Source organism: Aethalodelphis obliquidens, unplaced genomic scaffold (assembly GCF_003676395.1).
Source record: "Aethalodelphis obliquidens isolate GAN/ISIS:26980383/991018 unplaced genomic scaffold, ASM367639v1 scaffold66, whole genome shotgun sequence".
In the NCBI taxonomy this organism is placed as follows: Eukaryota; Metazoa; Chordata; class Mammalia; order Artiodactyla; family Delphinidae; genus Aethalodelphis; species Aethalodelphis obliquidens.
Window position 1 is genome coordinate 6,926,617 of NW_020838010.1, and position 21,840 is coordinate 6,948,456.

At 36.0% G+C, this 21,840-nt stretch overlaps 1 protein-coding gene across 1 annotated transcript in view; it reads right to left on the reverse strand.

Annotated features, from left to right (window-relative positions):
* Nucleotides 1–14,784: 14,784 nt before the first annotated feature.
* LRCH2 (leucine rich repeats and calponin homology domain containing 2) overlaps nt 14,785–21,840 on the reverse strand; it is a 94,258-nt gene continuing 87,202 nt past the window's right edge. Inside the window, exon 21 of the mRNA XM_027089546.1 lies at nt 14,785–17,535. Coding sequence (XP_026945347.1) covers nt 17,416–17,535 — 120 coding nt within the window. The 3' untranslated portion in view covers nt 14,785–17,415. The remainder of the gene's footprint in view (nt 17,536–21,840) is intronic.

The following is a 21,840-nucleotide window of genomic DNA, read 5'->3' on the forward strand; positions in this document are numbered from 1 at the left end:
TGTGCCACATCTTCTTTATCCATTCATCTGTTGATGGACACTTAGGTTGCTTCCATATCCTGGCTATTCTAAATAGAGCTGCAATGAACATTGTGGTACATGACTCTTTTTGAATTATGGTTTTCTCAGGGTGTATGGCCAGCAGTGGGATTGCTGGTTCCTACGGTAGTTCTATTTTTAGGTTGTAAGGAACCTCCATACTGTTCTCCATAGTGGCGGTATCGATTTATATTCCCACCAACAGTGCAAGAGGGTTCCCTTTTCTCCACACCCTCTCCAGCATTTATTGTTTGTAGATTTTTTTGATGATGGCCATTCTGGCTGGTGTGAGGTGACACCTCATTGTAGCTTTGATTTGCATTTCTCTAATGATTAGTGACGTTGAGCATCCTTTCATGTGTTTGTAGCCAATCTATCTTCTTTGGAGAAATGTCCATTTAGGTCTTCTGCCCATTTTTGGATTGCGTTGTTGGTTTTTCTGATATTGAGCTGCTTGTAAATTTTGGACATTAATCCTTTGTCAGTTGCTTCATTTGCAAATATTTTCTCCCATTCTGAGGGTTGTCTTTTGGTCTTGTTTATGGTTTCTTTTGCTGTGAAAAAGCTTTTAAGTTTCATTAGGTCCCATTTGTTTATTTCTGTTTTTATTTCCATTTCTCCAGGAGGTGGGCCAAAAAGGATCTTGCTGTGATTTATGTCATAGAGTGTTCTGCCCAGGCTTTCCTCTAAGAGTTTTATAGTGTTTGGCCTTACATTTAGGACTTTAATCCATTTTGAGTTTATTTTTCTGTATGGTGTTAGGGAGTGTTCCAGTTTCATTCTTTTACATGTAGCTGTCCAGTTTTCCCAGCACCACTTATTGAAGAGGCTGCCTTTTCTCCATTGTATATTCTTGCCTCCTTTATCAAAAATAAGGTGACCATATGTGTGTGGGTATATCTCAGGGCTTTCTATCCTGTTCCATTTATCTATATTTCTTTTTTTGTGCCAGTACCATACTGTCTTGACTACTGTAGCTCTGTAATATAGTCTGAAGTCAGGGAGCCTGATTACTTCAGCTCTGCTTTTCTTCCTCAAGATTGCTTTGGCTATGAGGGTTTTTTTGTGTTTCCATATAAATTGTGAAATTTTTCGTTCTAGTTTTGTGAAAAGTGCCATTGGTAGTTTGATAGGGATTGCACTGAACCCGTAGATTGCTTTGGGTAGTACAGGCATTTTCACAATGTTGATTCTTCCAACCCAAGAACATGGTATATCTCTGCATCTGTTTGTGTCATCTTTGATTTCTTTCATCACTGTCTTACTGTTTTCTGAGTACAGGTCTTTTACCTCCATATGTAGGTTTATTTCTAGGTATTTTATTCTTTTTGTTGCAATGGTGAATGGGATTGTTTCCTTAATTTCTCTTTCTGATCTTTCATTGTTAGTGTATAGGAATGCAAGCGATTTCTGTGCATTCATTTTGTATCCTGCCACTTTACCAAATTCATTGATTAGCTCTAGTAGTTTTCTGGTAGCATCTTTAGGATTCTCCATGTACAGTATCCTGTAATCTGCAAACAGTAACAGTTTTACTACTACTTCTATGATTTGGATTCCTTTTATTTCTTTTTCATCTCTGATTGCTGTGGCTATAACTTCCAAAACTATGTTGAATAATAGTGCTGAGTGGGCAACCTTGTTTTATTCCTGATCTTAGTAGAAATGGTTTCAGTTTTTCACCATTGAGAATGATGTTGGCTGTGGGTTTGTCATATATGGTCTTTATTATGTTGAGGTAAGTTCTCTCTATACGTACTTTCTGGGGGTTTTTTACCATCAATGGCTGTTGAATTTTGTCAAAATCTCTTTCTGAATCTGTTGAGATTATCGTATGCTTTTATCCTTCAATTTGTTAATATGGTGTACCACACTGATTGATTTACTTATATTGAAGAATCCTTGCATTCCTGGGATAAACCCCACTTGATCATGGTGCATGATCCTTTGGATGTGCTGCGTCTATGTTCATCAGTGATATTGGCCTGTGGTTTTCTTTTCTTGTGACATCTTTGTCTGGTTTTGGCATCAGGGGGATGGAGGCCTCATAGAATGAATTTGGGAGTGTTCCTCCCTCTGCTATATTTTGGAAGAGTTTGAGAAGGATAGGTGTTAGCTCTTCTCTAAATGTTTGATAGATTTTGCCTGTGTAGCCACCTGGTCCTGGGCTTTTGTTTGTTGGAAGATTTTTAATCACAGTTTCAATTTCAGTGCTTGTGATTGGTCTATTTATATTTTCTATTTCTTCCTGGTTCAATCTCGGTGTGCTATTCTATGAATTTGCCCATTTCTTCCAGGTCATCCATTTTATTGGCATATAGTTGCATGTAGTAATCTCTCATGATCCTTTGTATTTCTGCAGTGTCAGTTGTTACTTCTCCTTTTTCATTTCTAATACTATTAATTTGAGTCTTCTCCTTTTTTTTCTTGCAGGCTGGCTGATGGTTTATCAATTTTGTTTATCATCTAAAAGAACCAGCTTTTAGTTTTATTGATCTTTGCTACTGTTTCCTTCATCTCTTTTGCATTTATTTCTGATCTGATCTTTATGATTTCTTTCCTTCTGCTAACTTTGGGGTTTTTTTGTTCTTTCTCTAATTGATTTAGGTGTAGGGTTAGGTTGTTTAATTTGTGATGTTTCTTGTTTCTTGAGGTAGGATTGTATTGCTATAAACTTCCCTCTTAGCATTGCTTTTGCTGCATCCCATAGGTTTTGGACTGTCATGTTTTCATTGTCATTTGTTTCTAGGTATTTTTTGAGTTCCTCTTTGATTTCCTCAGTGATCTCTTGGTTATTTAGTAGCGTATTGTTTAGCCTCCATGTGTTTGTATTTTTTACATTTTTTTCCTGTAATTGACATTTAGTCTCATAGCATTGTGGTCAGAAAAGATACCTGATATGATTTCAATTTTCTGAAAGTTACCAAGGCTTGATTTGTGACTCAAGATATGATCTATCCTAGAGAATGTTCCATCAGCACTTGAGAAGAAAGTGTATTCTGTTGTTTTTGGATGGAATGTCCTATAAATATCAATTAAGTCCATCTTGTTTAATGTATCATTTAAAGCTTGAGTTTCCTTATTTATTTTCATTTTGGATGATCCGTCCATTGGTGAAAGAGGGCTGTTAAAGTCCCCTACTATGATTGTGTTACTGTTGATTTCCCCTTTTATGTCTGTTAGCATTTGCCTTATGTATTGAGGTGCTCCCATGTTGGATGCATAAATATTTACAATTGTTATATCTTCTTCTTGGATCGATCCTTTGATCATTATGTAGTGTCCTTCTTTGTCTCTTGTAATAGTCTTTAAGTCTATTTTGTCTGATATGAGAATTGCTACTCCAGCTTTCTTCTGATTTCCATTTGCATGGAATATCTTTTTCCATCCCCTCACTTTCAGTCTGTATGTGTCCCTAGGTCTGAAGTGGGTCTCTTGTAGACAGCATATATATGGGTCTCGTTTTTGTATCTATTCAGCCAGTCTTTGTCTTTTGGCGGGAGCATTTAATACATTTACATTTAAGGTAATTATCAATATGTATGTTCCTATTACCATTTTCTTAATTGATTTGGGTTTGTTATTGTAGGTCTTTTCCTTATGTTTCCTGCCTAGAAAAGTGTCTTTAGCATTTGTCGTAAAGCTGGTTTGGTGGTGCTGAATTCTCTTAGCTTTTGCTTGTCCATAAAGGTTTTAATTTCTCCGTGAAATCTGAATGAGATCTTGCTGGGTAGAGTAATCTTGGTTGTAGGCTTTTCCCTTTCATCACTTTAACCATGTCCTGCCAATCCCTTCTGGCTTGCAGAGTTTCTGCTGAAAGATCAGGTGTTAACCTTATGGGGATTCCCCTGTATGTTATTTGTTGCTTTCTCCTTGCTGCTTTGAAATTTTTTTCTTTGATAGTTTGATTAGTATGTGTCTTGGTGTGTTTCTCCTTGGATTTATCATGAATGGGATTCTCTACGCTTCCTGGACTTGATTAACTATTTCCTTTCGCATATTAGGGAAGTTTTCAACTATAATCTCTTCAAAGATTTTCTCAGTCCCTTTCTTTTTCTCTTCTTCTTCTGGAACCCCTATAATTCGAATGTTGGTGCCTTTAATGTTGTCCCAGATGTCTCTGAGACTGTCCTCAATTCTTTTCATTCTTTTTTCTTTATTCTGCTCTGCAGTAGTTATTTCCACTCTTTTACCTTCCAGGTCACTTATCCATTCTTCTGCCTCAGTTATTCTGCTATTGATTCCTTCTAGAGAATTTTTAATCTCGTCTACTGTGTTGTTCATCATTTCTTTTTGCTCTTTAGTTCTTCTAGGTCCTTGTTAAACGTTTCTTGTATTTTCTCCATTCTATTTCCAAGATTTGAGATCATCTTTACTATCATTACTCTGAATTCTTTTTCAGGAAGACTGCCTATTTCCTCTTCACTTGTTTGGTCTGGTTGGTTTTTACCTTGCTCCCTCATCTGCTGTGTGTTTCTCTATCTTCTCATTTTGCTTCACTTACTGTGTTTGGGTTGTCCTTTTCACAGGCTGCAGGTTCGTAGTTCCCATTGTTTTTGTTGTCTGCCCCCAGTGGGTAAGGTTGGTTCAGTCGGTTGTGTAAGCTTCTTGGTGGAGGCAACTGGTGCCTGTGTTCTGGTGGATGAGGCTGGATCTTGTCTTTCTGGTGGGCAGGACCATGTCTGGTGGCGTGTTTTGGGGTGTCTGTGTCCTTATTATGATTTTAGGCAGCCTCTCTGCTAATGGGTGGGGTTGTGTTCCTGTCTTGCTAGTTGTTTGTTATGAGTTGTCCAGCTCTGGAGCTTTTGGGTCATTGAGTGGAGCTGGGTCTTAGCGTTGAGACAGAGACCTCTGGGAAAGCTCTCACCGATTGATATTACATGGGGCCAGGAGGTCTCTGGTGGTCCAATGTCCTGAACTCGGCTCTCCCACTCAAAGGCCCAGGCCTGACACACGGCCAGAGCACCAAGACCCTGTCAGGCACACAGCTCAGAAGAAATGGGAGGAAAAAAAGAAAGAAAGAAAAAATAGTACAATAAAATAGTTATTAAAATAAAAAAGTAATAAAAAAACGAGCAACCAAACCATTAAACAAATCCACCAATGATAACAAGCACTAAAATCTAAACTAAGATCATCATATAAATCAGAAACTAGTCAGTCACATACAGCAAACCCCAAGTCTACAGTTGCTGACAACGTCCACCACCTCAATTTTGGGATGATTCATTGTCTATTCAGATGCAGGGTACATCAAGTTGATTGTGGAGTTTTAATCCACTGCTTCTGAGGCTGCATGGAGAAATTTCCCTTTCTCTTCTTTGTTTGCACAGCTCCTGGGGTTCACTTTGGTTTTGGCCCCGCCTCTGCATGTAGGTCACCCTCTGGCATCTTTTCTTCACCCAGACAGGAGGGGGTTAAAGGAGCAGCCGATTAGGGGACTCTGGATCACTCAGGCTGGTGAGGAGGAAGGGGTATGGAATGTGGGGCAAGCCTGCAGTTGCAAAGGCTGGCATGACACTGCAACAGCCTGAGGCATTCCATGTGTTCTCCCAGGGAAGTTGTCCCTGGATCACGGGACCCTGGCAGTGGTGGGTTGCACAGGCTCCCGGGAGGGGAGGTGTGGATAGTAACCTGTGCTTGCACACAGGATTCTTGGTGGCTGCAGCAGCAGCATTAGCATTTTATGCCTGTCTCTGATGTCCACGCTGACAGCTACGGCTCACGCCCTTCTCTGCAGCCCGTTTAGGTGGTAGTCTGAATCCCCTCTCCTCGCGCACCCCCAAAACAATGGTCTCTTGACTCCTAGGCAGTTCCAGACTTTTTCCCAGATTCCCTCCCGGTTAGCTGTGGTGCACTAGCCCCCTTCAGGCTGTGATCATGCAGCCAACCCCAGTCCTCTCCCTGGGATCTGACCTGTGACGTCCGATTGTCAGCTCCCAGCCCCCACCCAGACCAACAGGTGAGCAGACAAGGCTCTCAGGCTGGTGAGTGCCAGTTGGCACCAATCCTCTGTGTGGGAATCTCTCCACTTTGCCCTCTGCACCCCTGTTCCTGTGTTCTCCTCCATGGCTCTGAAGCTTCCCCCTGCCCACCCCGTCTCTGCCAGTGAAGGGGCTTCCTAGTGTGTGGAAACTTTTCCTCTTTCACAGCTCCCTCCCAGACGTGCAGGTCCCATCCCTATTCTTTTGTCTCTGTTTTTTCTTTTTTCTTTTGCCCTACCCAGGTACATGGGGAGTTTCTTGCCTTTTGGGAGGTCTGAGGTCTTCTGCCAGCGTTCAGTAGGTGTTCTGTAGGAGTTGTTCCAAATGTAGATGTGTTTTTGATGTATGTGTGGGGAGGAAGGTGATCTCCACATCTTATTCCTCCACCATCTTGAAGGTCCTCCTGTAATTAATCTTCAAACCACCTAGCCATTGGTAGAAAATTTTTCTACCACATTCTGCAAATGATAGAAAATTATTCTAAGCAAGTGCTCCACAGAACATTTGCACATTTAATTTATAGGAAAGGTTAACTGCATTGCTCTGTTAGCATGGCCTGCTTGAGTGCTGAATCCAGGGGGCATAAATGATTTTTAAGTACCTATTTTTACTTTTAAAAAACTAATATTGTTTCAACAAATAGACCTATAGAACAAAATAGAGAGCCCAGAGATAGATACACATATATATGAGAATTTGAAATATGATAAAAGTGGTACCACAAATCAAAGGAAAAATTATGGATTATTTAGAAGGTGGTGTTGAGAAAACATACGCTCAATATGAAGGAAAAAAAATGACTATTGCCATTGTGTTGCAATCTTAAAGTCTCTGCCTCTCAAGTATGTCCCTGTAGTCAAAACAGATCTACTCTGACCAATAATCTTTCCTTTTCTACAGAAATTGTCTTTATAAAAACATAATAATAATAATAATAATATGTCCCCAATCACAACACATTTAAAAAGCATGTTAAATATAAGGCATTTTAAACATAACTACAGTACAAGGCCAAGTAATATTTCTGCTTTGGCACCACTACGTGCAATAAGCAAATCAGCCCCCTTACAATCTCACAACTTTTATTACAGCACCTGCAAGCTCTATGTACTACCATCCGTTAATATTTTTGAATAGAGTATCTATTGTCAATTGCTTGTAGAGTATATTATTTTAACGAAGAGAAGTGAACAAAATACTTCTTTGATGCCTTACCAAGCTTCCAAATTAAAAAAAAACCAAACATGTAGATGCATGCTCGATCATATATATCTAATCACAACTTAATCTTGTCATATGATGGATAATCTGTCGGATAGGTCAAGATAGGAGCTCACTCACATTTTTAATCAAATGACAAAAATTATTAGTAATTATTCCTTTTCTATTTATCATTACTGTGATTACATTTCAGTGCCTAATGGAGACTGGGAGCTATTTCTCCTAGGTTTATAAGCCCTATGTTTTAGATTCCAGAATTATCTCTATGAGAAAACTAATCATTCTACCAGTTACAGTTCATTTTATTAACTACTTTAAGTTTAAAGTTGAAATCCTTTAAAACTTTGTGCTAAAGTTTAAAAACCCTAGGAAGATCTGTCATAAGAATTATTTGAATCATTGGAAATTCCAATCTTCGGAAAACATTTTACTCTAAATTCTCAGACATAATTTAGGCAGGATGGGATCAAAGTACCGTTTATCCCATTTCTTAAAGCCTTCTCTCTCCAAGATTACAATTCATCAATTTTCTAAATATCTCAAAATTGTCCTCTCCTCCTCCCTCCTTTCTCTCCCCATCTCTCAAAAATGCTCTTTAAAAAACACAAATGGCCTCCTTTTAACTATTACTTAACTCCCTATTTTCACACAATTGAGGACTTAACTACATAAGAATTTTACATAATTTAATGAAAAACTTTTGACCTGTGAATATATAGATTGGAACCATCTATGAACTATGCTATATGATCTAGATATAGTTCCCAGGATTTAATATTTCTTCACAGCCTTTATTCTAAAACTATCTTGAAATTGGAATAGGTAAGAATGACCCCATCTCTAAGTAATTTTATGTAGTCTTAGATTATTTTGATATATAATTCATTGACTGAACAAATACTAGGGAAATAATTTTTAACATCATGTATGAGAATGTGTAAAAAAAGGAGCTTAAACTAATGGTGGGGGGCAGTTGACAAAGGGAGCCTTAAGAAATCCTGCACCTAAATGATGACTTGGGATTTGTCAAGTTCAGTGAGTAGGGAGGAGAGGTTCACGGAGTCATTTCATTTAGTTATCTGGGGATATTAATTGATTTATTCATAACTCAAGTTTATACTGAGTTCCTACTACGTGCCAGGCACTGTGTTACCAGCTAAAGATACAGTAATGAACAAGACATATCAAATAGATCCCTGCCTTAATGAATCTTACAGTCTTATAGGGAAGTATTATTAACACATAAAATAAAATGTCACATTGAGAAGTACTATGAAAGAAATTAGCGTGTTATGTTATAAAATAATAAGGGAGAACTTTCTGAGGAGGAGACTTTCAAGCTGAATAAGAAGCAGCAGCCATGGGGAAATTGCATTTCAGGCAGCATACAAAGGCCTTGATACACTGGTGAGATCAATAAACAGAAAGGAGACCCATGTGGCTGGAGCATGGGTAGTTGTAAGAAGAGAGGTAGTGGAGTTGATGTTGGAGAGGTAACCCAGGGTTTATTATAAGTGAGATGTTTTAAGTACGGGGATGACATGATAATTTATGGCTTTAATGGGTCACTTGAGTTTGCAATATGGAGTATGAACTGGAGAAGCAAGTGTGGAAGCCAATTAGGAGTCTATTGCAGCAGTCCAGACAAGGGATGATGGTGGCTTGGGCTACAGTCCTGGCAGTGTAGATAGAAAGCATGAGACAAAGTTGATATGTATTCTGAAAAGTAAAAGTGACAAGTCTTATTAATGACTTGAACATGAAAAATAAAGTTTAAAAAATTGACAATGACTCCCTCTTTCTTGTCATAAGCAACTGAATCAATGATATTAACATTTATACTTCTATGGGTATGAATGTGTTTGAGGCCAGGGTGCAGAATAAATAGTTCTTTATTGGTCATTCTAGGATTGAGACATCTGAGATACAGTTAAGTAGGCAATTGAATATATACATATGAAACTCTGTGGAAAGGGTTGAGCTAAAGATAAAAGTTATACATCTGTAGAACAGTGGTTCTCAACCCTGGCTACAAATGGGAATAACGTGGGAAGCTTTTAAAAATACTAAAGCCCAGGTTCCATCTCCAGAATTTCTGATTTAATTGGTCTGGAATGGGCATTAACATTTTTCAAAAGCTCCCTAGGTGATTCTTTATGCAGTTAGGGCTGAGAAGCATTGACATATAGATAGGAATGGATTAGCTCTCCAAAGGAGAAAGTGTGGACAGAAGGGAGGCACAGGAATGAGACCTAAGGAGCAAAGGTTTTCAAAATTGAGATTCATGAGCCATCTACATCATAACCTTTTGGGATACTGGTTAAAGCTATAGATTCTGGGCCTTCCCTGGTGGCGCAGTGGTTGAGAGTCCACCTGCCGATGCAGGGGACATGGGTTCATGCCCCGGTCCGGGAAGATCCCACATGCCGTGGAGCGGCTGGGCCCGTGAGCCATGGCCGCTGAGCCTGTGCATCCGGCGCCTGTGCTCTGCAATGGGAGAGGCCACAACAGTGAGAGGCCCGCGTACCGCAAAAAAAAAAAAAAAACAAAAAAAAAAACCTATAGATTCTTAGGCTTAATTCAGAGGTGTTAAAAAAGAACTTGGCAGAATGAAGTCCAAGAATCTGCATTTTAACAAGCTTTCAAAGCTATTTTAAAGTACACTAAAGTTTGAGAACCATTCGTTTGGAAGTAGGGCTGGAGTAGCCAGGAGGATAGAAGGCAAACTGGAAGAATATAATGTTACAAAGAGGTGAGAGAGGACAATGTTTCAAGGAGGGAGGGGCCAACTATGATGAAAGCAGGTGAAAGATCAAAAGAGATGGGAACAAAGAACTGACGTTATCTTGCAATATGGAAATCATGGTAATTTTGATAAGAGCAATCAACGTCAGTGAAGAGATCAGGTAAGAAGCTAGAATAGGGTGGATTGAAGAATGAGTGAAAGGTGAGGAAGTGGAGACAGCATAGAGTACTCTTCTAAGAGATCTGGGTTTTTAGCCAAGCAGAAAAAAGGTCAGTTGCTGGGAGTACTGTGGGAGTTTTATGGTTGTTTTCAAATGAAGCTAGCATATGCTTTTATGTCGATGGTAACAATCAAGGTAGAGAGGCAGAAATCAAAAATGCACGAAGAATTATCAACCAAAAAAGTGAAGTACAAAAGAGGGTTTTTTATCCCAGAGAATATGTGGCCTTTGATAAGTAGAAAGACACATCTTCCACTGTAACAGTATTGAATAATCTAATAGGTGTAAGGGCAGCTAAGATTACAAGTGGAAAGATTATAGAGTCCCCAGTTGATGGTTTCTATTTTCTCAATGAAGTATTAAAACAGATTAATCAACTGAGAGACTGTGGGAATAAATTTGAAGAAAGGATATAAATTACTTCTGGTTGGCTCACTGAGATAGCATTCCAGCTCAAAACTCAAGTGATCTGTAGGAACTGTATTAAACTCAATTTGTTGCTATGGAAGATAATTAGTAACTCCTGGCTTAAAGCCATCTCTTCTGCTTTATGACGGGTATCTGGAATTTCAACTGAGCAATTGTTAGACTTTCAAATAGATGATACTCATTCATAAAGGAATTTTGGTACCTACCTACAGGTAATCCTGTGGCCAACCAATATAAGGTTTCCATCTGAATTAGGATATAATAATTTTCACAACAAAATCTTTATCTACATGTTTAATATCCAAATGGAGGAAACCTACTTCGCATGAGGTGCTGTGGTAGGCAATCTACACAATTCTCATTTCATCTACTCAACTCTATGCAGTAGCCACGCAGACAAGTGAAGTTAGCACATACAAAGTTCCACAGCTACTAAAGGAATTGGGAATTAAACGGTCTGTCCTGCAAAGCCTGTGCTCAATACATAACAGAGATTACTACACTTAAGGTTCAGTGAATGCAGTGTTGACTGATCTCCAAAGCCTAAGGAAACAACATTCTTGATATATTCATGTATTTTCTTATCTGGCAGGAGGCTCAGAGCTAAGTTTTGAATAAAACTGTAGTAACTGACTTGAGTCTGGATTTTCTATCTATAATTGTTCTGCCATCCTATTCATTACTTGGCTCTTATTCTCTATTAACTGGATACATGACAGTTTTTATTGATTACTTTTATTGCAAACCGTCATATTATTTTTAAGAGTAGGCTGAGGTATAAATCAAATAGTAAGTGATAAACTCTGTCTTTATATTTCTAAGAGTCACAGAAGGCTTAGAAAACAGAACTCTTAAGGCACTCTATATAGAATACTGCGATTGTGAGCCCCTTCAAGGTATAGGTATCTGTCTTATTCATCAGTGCATACCTGGCACCCAGGACACAATGCTTGGCAAGTAATAGATACTATTTCCTGAGTGATTTAAAACTCAAGTGTTGAGACATGCCACGGTGCCTGTTATTATTTCAAATTTCTCATTAAATTTCTCCAATACAAGAAAAATAATTAAAATTCAAACATGTATATGGACTAATATTTTGTGTAGGCCTACACAGAAAATAGATATATACATATACCACAGAAAAAATATAGTCTAAACTACAAAAATAAGCAAGTGAAGGATTCATAACAATTAATTCCTTAGGAGGACTAAAGAACTTTATTTCCTGCAGGTGATGTGGTAAAATAAAGTTTCTTTGATGTTGGATAGAATTAGAATCCTCGATTTTCCACCTATGAAATGGGTAAACTTGGGTAAATCACTTAACCTCTGGTCTAATTTTCCTCATCTGTAAAACTAGGATAATTACAGTACCCATCTCATAGGGTTATTCTGAGAATTACATTACATAATGCTTGAAAACATTCAGTACAATGCTATGCACATAGTTAAGAACTCACTAAATATTAGATCTTACTATTTAGAGTCCTACCTTATCCCTTTATCAACAAAATCTTATTTTATCAAGTCTGGCTAGAAAACACGTGGGTCTAGGCCTAAGGGCAAAACAGGATCATTTGTGGTAGTCTCTTCTTTCATTCCTGTAGATTAACCAGGGTGAAAGTACAGAAGCACTTTTAAAGAGACACCTTGGTTTAAGAAAAGATCTAGCAGAAAGAAAACCATTTCCATTTGCATTTATCACTTGCAACTTTGCCATAGAAAGAAAGAGAAAACAATTTGGAAATAACTGACAAGTCAAATAAATAAAAGATCAGTTAAAGAATTAGATCCCTACTGATATAAATACTACCAATAAGATTTTCAAATAATATCAAAAGCACCTAGAAATGAGTATAGAAGACAGTGAAAAATTTCCTAGTACTTTATAATTTGTTTAAAAAATACTTTTAACATTTCCATAGGCCAAAATTATTAGAACTTGAGTTATATTTATGTTATATCTACAATAGAACCATAAACATAAAAAATTACATTTAAACTAACATGAATTATTCTAAAACTTAACACAGAGAAAGATTTCAAAGCTAATTGCTTTAGAAATAAATTATTCCAGAAAAATATAAAATTTTAGGAAATACACCATTTTCTACATAGACTATTTTACAAATCTGTGGAATGGATATATTAACTTCCTTCATGCAAATGTGATGTACAATCATTCAAAATAAACAGAATTGCTTTTCAAAGAAACATGATTGTTGGGACCAACTAGCAGAAATGAATATTCAATGACAAATGTAGTACTGAGAGGTAAATTTTAAAAATTAGCTTGCAAAATATGAGCAGGAAAAACGATAAATTTTAATAGGTGGTAACCTCACTGACATCAGCCTTAGCGATGTTTTTGTGGATGTGACTCCAGGTAAGGGAAACAAAAGCAAAAATAAACAAATGAGACTACATCAAACTAAAAAGCTTCCACACAGCAAAGGAAACCATAATCAAAACAAAATGGCAACCTGCTGAATGGGAGAAGATATTTGCAAATCACAAATCTGATAAGGGGTTAATATCCAAAATATATGAAGATCTCATATAAGTCAACAACAATAACAAAAAAAACTGAATTAAAAATGTGCAGAGGATCTAAATAGACATTTTTCCAAAGGAGACATACAAATGGCCAACAAGTACATGAAAAAATGTTCAACATCACTAATTATTAGGGAAATGCATATCAAAACCACAATGAGATATCACCTGCCTGTTAGAATGGCTATTATTGAAAAGACAAGAAATAACAAGTATTGGTGAGGATGTAGAGAAAAGGGAATCCTTGTACACTGTTGGTGGGATAGTACATTGATGCAGCCACTATGGAAACAGTATGGAGATTCCTCAAAAAATTAAGAAAAGAACCAGCATATGACCCAGCTATTCCACTTCTGGGTATTTATCTAAAGAACACAAAACCACTAACTTGAAAATATATATGCACCCGTATGTTCATTGCAACATTATTTACAATAGCCAATATAAGGAAATAAGCTAAGCACCCATGATGGATGAATGGATAAAGAAGATATGGTTTATATACACAACGAAATACTACTCAGGCATAAAAGAGAATGAAATTCTGCCATTTGCAACAACATGGATGGACCTTGAAGGTATTATGCTAAGTGAAATCTAAAAAACAAACAAACAAACAAAGAAAATAAAACAAAAACAAACTGATAGATACAGAGATCAGACTAGTGGTTACCAGAGGGGAAGGGGGTTGGGGAAGGGCAAAACAGGTGAAGAGGGTAAACTGTATGGTGATGGATGGTAACTAGGCTTGTGGTGGTGACCACTTTGTAGTGTATATATATAGATGTCGAATTATAATGCTGTATACCTGAAACTTATATAATAAAAGAAAAGAATCACTGCCCTAAGGTATAATTTTAATTACTACTTTATAAATTATACAGCATTACTTTGTATTTCTTTGCAATAGAAGTGACTGAGATATCTGAACAACAAAGTTCTAGAAAATTCAATTTGCTAACTGAAAAATCTATTTCTCTTTATGTACATACCTAATGCATTTCTCATCTACTTAGGTAGCTATTTGATGCATATTAATGGAGCACAGTAAAAATCAATCTATTCCTAACTTTAAATGACAGGCAATGCAGAGACTCCATACAGGATTAACCCAAGGAGGAACACACCGAGACACAAAGTAATCAAATTGACAAAAATTAAAGATAAAGAAAAAACCTGAAAAGTAACAAGGGAAAAGCAACAAATAACATACAAGGGAATCCCCATAAGGTTATCAGCTGATTTTTCAGCAGAAACTCTGCAGGCCAGAAGGGAGTGTCCTACCTTTTATTTTATGTAAAGGTTTATCTGACATTTATGTTATATCCAATCTATCTTAAGGTGACATCATTTTGTGAAGATATATGAGGAAATCATTGTTTTTTTAAAGAAAACATTGTCTACTAAAAATATCATGATGTAAAGAAAATCTAGACTCAACTTACTTTGAATATCCTCTTGAAGTCTATTTTTCCATACTAGAGAACATAGACACAAGCTATCAAATACCTACAAAAAATGAATGCTGTGATGTTAAGAGAAGAGGTAGAAAGGGAGAAAAGAAATCTCAGACTTTAATTTTTTCGTTCAACTTTATCCACAGTTTGCATCAGTAATATACATTTAGTGTTCCATTTATTTTTAAATGCATCAGAAAATCAATCATAATAGATCTGTGACCAATACAAACATTTCTGAATTCTTCAAAAAATTCAGTTAGAAAAGTCAATAAACTAGCATTCTGTAAAGATAATTATGAAACAAATGGTAATGTATTTTTACTCCTTATTTCAATTCTAACATATCTGACATCACCTCTTTCTTGTGTGATACAGGAATAAAATTTAGCAGAAGCAGCTATCTACTGCATGTTTTAGGTCCTAATAAAGTATTTTAGTTTGATTATTTAACCTTCTTCAAATCACAAATCCAATTCAAATAATGATAATTATTCTTAATTCAATAACTGATGAAGTAAATATATAATAACCATAAAGACCATTTAGAATAACTTTACACTTACTCAAAAATACTAAAAGAAATACATCAGAGCCTTGGTATAATGTGTGCTTGGGGACTATGCTGTGAAACTGCCATAGAGGTGATGTTGCCTTTTGCCACTACAGTAAATAAACTGCCATGGTATGGACCTCAGATAGACCCATCTTAAATGGAATTCTGCTTTGCAGTAAAGAATGCTACAAAGGTTCTGGTGTATTTTCTCTTTAAAGTAATAACTAATTGACAAGTAAGTGAAATGCAATAAGGAAATGGCCTATAATTTCACTAATATTTCAATGATATGAAACATGAAGATACTTGTAAAATAATTAACATCTAGATTGATTAACAAGAGGAATTCTACAGCATGATAACTATGAAAGCAGTATGAATGATTGCTGTAGCTTTTAATGATCGCTTTATTTGTAACACTGTCAAATTTTTACATTAAAAACTAACAACTAAGGTATTTGTCATTTCTTACCTTTATTACCCAAGTTTTCACTAGAGAGATTGATTATGTCAATGCCGTTTTTTAAGATCCAACTGAAAAATAATAACTAATTAGCTCAAATATTTAAAGTAATAAATTACTAATAATTTAATTTTTAAACCTTTTAGTCATAAGAAGCTTTAATTCTTTAAAAGCTTCAATTTGACCCTTGGGGAATGTAAAGAACACATCTGTATCCTAAAGCCAAAACTTAATTATATGGCTTCATGCCGATTGATCAAAAAAGTAGAGTTGTTCCTAAACCAACCCTTACTATACCATTTGGCACAATGGTTTTTACCTTTTATATATACCTTTGACATACCCAGGCCAACATTTTTAGTAAGTTGCATCCATATTAAGAGGTAACAAGTGCAAATAATCACATATTTAACATATGATACTTGCTTGACTACTACGAAAGTAATTATAATTATACTAAGGTTTTTCTACAGCAAACTGAGTTATTCATCACAGTAATGGTTTTGAAAAATTCCTGCACTACTACCAACGCAAATTTATCCATCTCTAAATTAAACAAGGACTTTATGTAACAGTATACTTATGAAAAGATTTATAGAACGGTTTGTGTTTATTTCAACATCATGTTGAGGATCAATTAAGATTTACAGGTTCCACAAATGGACATATTTTCTAATAAAAACCTATTCCTCAATTGCTGCTCTCTGAATCTGAATGTAACCAAAGGCAGCACACTGATGTAATAACGTTCCTGAAAGTCAAGATATAAATCCAAACTTTGGCAGTTTTATCAAAATGTCCTTGACAATTAATTACTCTGCTAATTTGCAAAAACCCTACTGCTTTGTGTAACATTTTCAATACAGAAATAAAATACTCTTCAAATAATACATTTTAAAAGATGATTAAGTTTTGCAAAATTAAATAGCATAAATTAAGCATATTAACATTGTTTTTCTGACAACATGAAATAACCAATTTACGAAAACTGCAATGGACTAAATAAAAAACACAAATGTCACAATGTGAGGCACATTTATCCTCACATATTACTGAACTTACAAAATCTACTAAAATATTTTAAAATTCCATTGATTCCATTAATACATAAAAAGAAATTGCAAAAATGCTTAAGACTATATAAGAGTCATCAATTACACAGGCACTTCACATGTAAACAATCTACAGTACAACTGAAAATATTTTGGCACCAACCTATAATACTAAAAGAATTTAATATAAAGCCAGAGTTCTATAATTTCTACTCACTTTTTTCTAGAAAACTAAGACCAAAGATTGAAGAAATTATGTATAAACTAGAATTACAAGCATATTAAATAACTCAAATATAGAATTGTTTTAAATTGGTAAAAAATGATTACCTTATCCACATGTTCACCAGTATGCTATCATAAAAAAAATTAAACCTAATGTGATTATTGAATTGAAACCACATTTTAAATTTAGTATTAATCTGATTATTGAAAAATAATCAAGGTTATCAGCTGACTTAGTAAAAAGAGAATTTGAATTTATCAAAAACTCTTAAGTTGATCCAGTTTTCCCCCAAAAGAAGTTTGGGCAATGCAAAATTGAATTTTAATGTTTTAACATAATATTTCTTAAACCTAAGGCTTGATGTAATAAAATTATTTTTGATTAGACATCCTTATTCATAAATTTGAGATATTTGAAATCACTTCAAATGAAACTAGACACTTATGATTTTTAAATGTTATAATCAAGCCGTAGAAAGCTGAGATGCCTTGGTTGTAGGTAATTCAAGAAGAGCCTGAACTGTGACACCAACTTTCACAAGACCTCTTTCTTCCAAAATATGATGAGGCAAACAGAGTCTTTCCTGAAAAAAAAAAACAAATGATATCTAAACATTTGCTTCTTAATAGTGTAGCAAAACCTGAAAAAGTCAGAACTGGGTTTTTAAAACATGCTTTTTATGAAACTTCAAGTTAAAAGTACACAATTCTAATTAGATTAAAATCTAATTTTAAAATGTCTGTTTCAATACATTTTTATGGTATGGAATTCTATTTTACAGGTTGTATTTTGACCTGAAGTTGATCTGATACACACAATAAGCAAATATTTTAAAGTGAGACAGTGGTGCTAAATGTTCCCTAAGCTTTCATGCTACAGCAGAAAGAGCACTACATTTCCAGCCAAGGGATCTAAGGGCCATATGAAGTACTAAAGGTACTAAAATTCCCTGAGACTCTGTTTTTTCAACCTGAAAATGGAACTGTGTGAGAAACAAACAGAGCAGTCTATATACGGAACCACTTTGTAAACTGTTCAGTCCTATACAAAACTAGCCACTCTGGTTCTTTCTATCAGTTCTGAGGTTCCATGGTCTGTGATGTATACAGCACTTCAGTACTTTTTTTTTGTCTTAAGGTTACTTCCCTCCAGCTTCTAGTGATGTGTTGCTTCTTAGTTCCAATAGTCTAGAATTTAATAAATAACAACTGCCTTCTCTTCTAAGTCATCACGTGTGTCATTTGATATTCACAACTCTATGAGAAAGAGGGTTCAGAGACAACTTTGCATTAGGTTTCATTAGCCTTCACTGATCTTCTTCTAACAATCTTAATGTTTCCAACGGTTCTGTCTTCACCCTCTTCTCTTTTCAAACTATATCCTCTCCTTGGTATTCTCAAAGCCTCATCAAAACTACAAGGGTTTTAACTGAAGGTCTGCATGCATGTGCACAACAAATAAATTTGGTTGCATTTTTGAGGAAACAATGCATTCTACTGCTTCAGGTGGGACACTCGCTTATCTCAGGAAAATAAGAATGGATACATTGGGTGGCAAACAGACCATCTACAGGTCCCATCTGGTCCATAATTTGTTTTAGTTAGCTACCACAGTATTTTAAAAATCTAGAAACTTTACTTTTTTTTTTTTTTTTTTTTTGCAGTACATGTGTCTCTCACTGTTGTGGCCTCTCCCGTTGCGGAGCACAGGCTCCGGACGCGCAGGCTCAGCCGCCATGGCTCACGGGCCCAGCTGCTCCGCGGCACGCGGGATCCTCCTGGACCGGGGCACGAATCCGTGTCCCCTGCATCGGCAGGCGGACTCTCAACCACTGCGTCACCAGGGAAGCCCACTTTTTTTTTTTTAATTCAGTGTTTCTAGAAACATTGGAAGCCTTGGCAAGACAGGGCCCTTATTCCCAAATAGTAACAACTATATTTTCCATCCTGATAACTTTCAAATCTTTATTTCCTGCCAAGATCTCTCTATTGAGCTCCAGATACAAATGTCAACTTGATACAGCCAAATGGATATCCAACAGACATATCAAAATCAATATGTCCACAACAGAACTACTTCTTACTAAATTAACTTCTCCTCTGTATTCTATACCTCAGTGAGTAATACACTATTCAATCTCTCTCAACATAAACCTGGGAATCATAGTAGTCTCTTTCCTCCTTACTCCCGTAAGTCAATCACCAAATACTACTGATAATATCTCATTTATCAAGAGTTCTCAAAAACTATCTTCTCACTCCATTTTCACTGCAACATTTGTTGCCCTCCTAATATTTTGCTTATTTATTCAAAAAACCACTAAAATATATATTAGAAAAGAAAAACAGGTGTCACATCAATGACCTCAACTCTCATCTTAGAAACTAGAAAAAGAAAAGCAAAGTAAACCAATGGTAAGCATAAAGAAGGAAATAATGAAGATGAGAGAGGAAAACAATAAAATTAAAAAACAGAAAATAATAGCAAAAAAAATCAATGAAACCAAACATTAGTTCATTGAGAAAATTTTTTTAAATTCATAAATCCCTAGCTAGATTAATCACAAAAAAGAGAGAAAATACAAGAATTACCAATATCAGGAATAAAAGAAGTGACACCACAAGAGAGTCTACAAATACTAAAATGATAATAAGGGGGACATTATAAACAACATTATAACAATAAGTTTGACAAACTACATGAAATGGACAAATTCTTTGAAAGATACAGTATACCAAAGCTCATACAAGAACAAACAGAAAAATAGAATAGCCCTATATCTAATAAAGAAATTGAATTGTAGTTAAATACTTTCCCACAAAGAAAACCCCTTGCCTAGATGGCTTCAAGGTTCAATAATGAATTTGACTAAATATTTAATAAAGAAATAATAGCAATTCTACCCAAAATCTTCAAGAAAAGTGAACAGCAGGGAATACTTCCTAACATGTTCCATGAGGTCAGCATTACTGGACACCAAAACCAGGCAAAACCATTAAAAGAAAGAAAACAGAAGACTAATAACCCCACTAACATAGATGCAAAAGGGCTAAACAAAATTTTAGCAAATTGAATCCAACAATATAAAAATAACAACAACAAAATCCATCATGACCAAGTAGGGTTTATCCCAGCAGTCCAGGTTTGAGTTAATATCTGAAAATCAACCAATGTAATTCACAATGCTGTGAAAGAAAAAATATGTTAACTCAGCAGATGTAGAAAAAGCACTTGACACAACAACATCCATTTGTGGTAAGAACTCTCAGAAAACTAGAATCATATTTCTCATAAGGAACCTGTATCTGGAATATATACAGAAGTTAATAATAAAAAGGAGACTAATTCAATTAACAAATGAGCACAGGATTTGAAAAGACATTTCTCCAAAGAATATATACAAATAGTCAATAGGCACACAAAAAGATGCCCAACATCATTATCATTAAGGAAATGCTAATAGTCAAAACCACAATGGGGCTTCCCTGGTAGTCCAGCGGTTAATACTCCGTGCTCCCAATGCAGGGGGCCCGGGTTCGATCCCCGGTCAGGGAACTAGATCCTGCATGCTGCAACTAAGACCCGGTGCAGCCAAATAAATAAATAAATATTTTTTTAAAAAAACCCACAATGAGACCACTTCAGACCCACTAGTATGACTAGAATCAAAAAGGTAGACAAGGGCTTCCCTGGTGGCACAGTGGTTGCGAGTCCGCCTGCCAATGCAGGGGACACGGGTTTGTGCCCTGGTCCGGGAAAATCCCACATGCCGCGGAGCGGCTGGGACCATGAGCCATGGCCGCTGAACCTGTGCGTCCAGAGCCTGTGCTCCGCAATGGGAGAGACCACAACAGTGAGAGGCCCGTGTACTGCAAAAAAAAAAAAAAAGGTAGACAATAATAATTGCTGGTGAGGATTCAGAGAAATTAGAACCCTCATACATTGCTGGTGGTAATGTAAATCAGAAAATAGCTTAGCAGTTCCTCAGAAAGGTAAACATAGAGCTACCATGTAATCCAGCATAGAGCAACCATATAAACTACCATATAACCTAGTTAACTAAGAGAATTAAAACATTTTCAAACAAAAACGTGTTCATGAATGTGCATAGCAGCATTATTCACAATAAACAATGAGTGGAAACAGCCCTAATATCCATCAACTGATGAACGGTAAACAAACTGTGGTATATACATAGAGCCCTAAAAAATGAGGTAGAGCCATATTTCAGAGATAGAGACTCCAGTTCTAGATCACCAAAATAAAGCAAATATTACAATAAAGTAAGTCACATGAACTTTTGTTTCCTAGTGAATACAAAAGTTATGTTTACATTATACTGCACTCTATTAGTGTGCAATAACACTGTCTTAAAACAAACCTTAATTATAAAATACTTTCTTGCTAAAAAATTCTAATCATCATCTGACAATGCAGGGTTGCCACAAACCTTCAATTCATAAAAAATGCAGTATCTGTGAAGCACAATAAAGTGAAGTGCAATAAAACTGGGTATGTCTGTACTGCTTTATGCTACAACATGGATGAACCTTGAGAGTATTATGCTAAATGGAAGAAGCCAGACACAAAAGACCCCATAACATATGATGTCATTAATATGTGATGTCCAGAATAGGAAAATTCATAGAGATAGAACAGGAGAGGGACTGTTAACAGGTAAGAGGTTTCTTTCTGGGGTGATAAAAATATTCTACACTTAGGGAAAGTGAATTGGTATAGCCACTATGGAGAACAGTATGGAGGTTCCTTAAAAAACTAAAAATAGAACTACCATATGACCCAGCAATCCTACTACTAGGCATACACCTTGAGAAAGCCATAATTCAAAAAGAGTCATGTACCAAAATGTTCATTGCAGCTCTGTTTA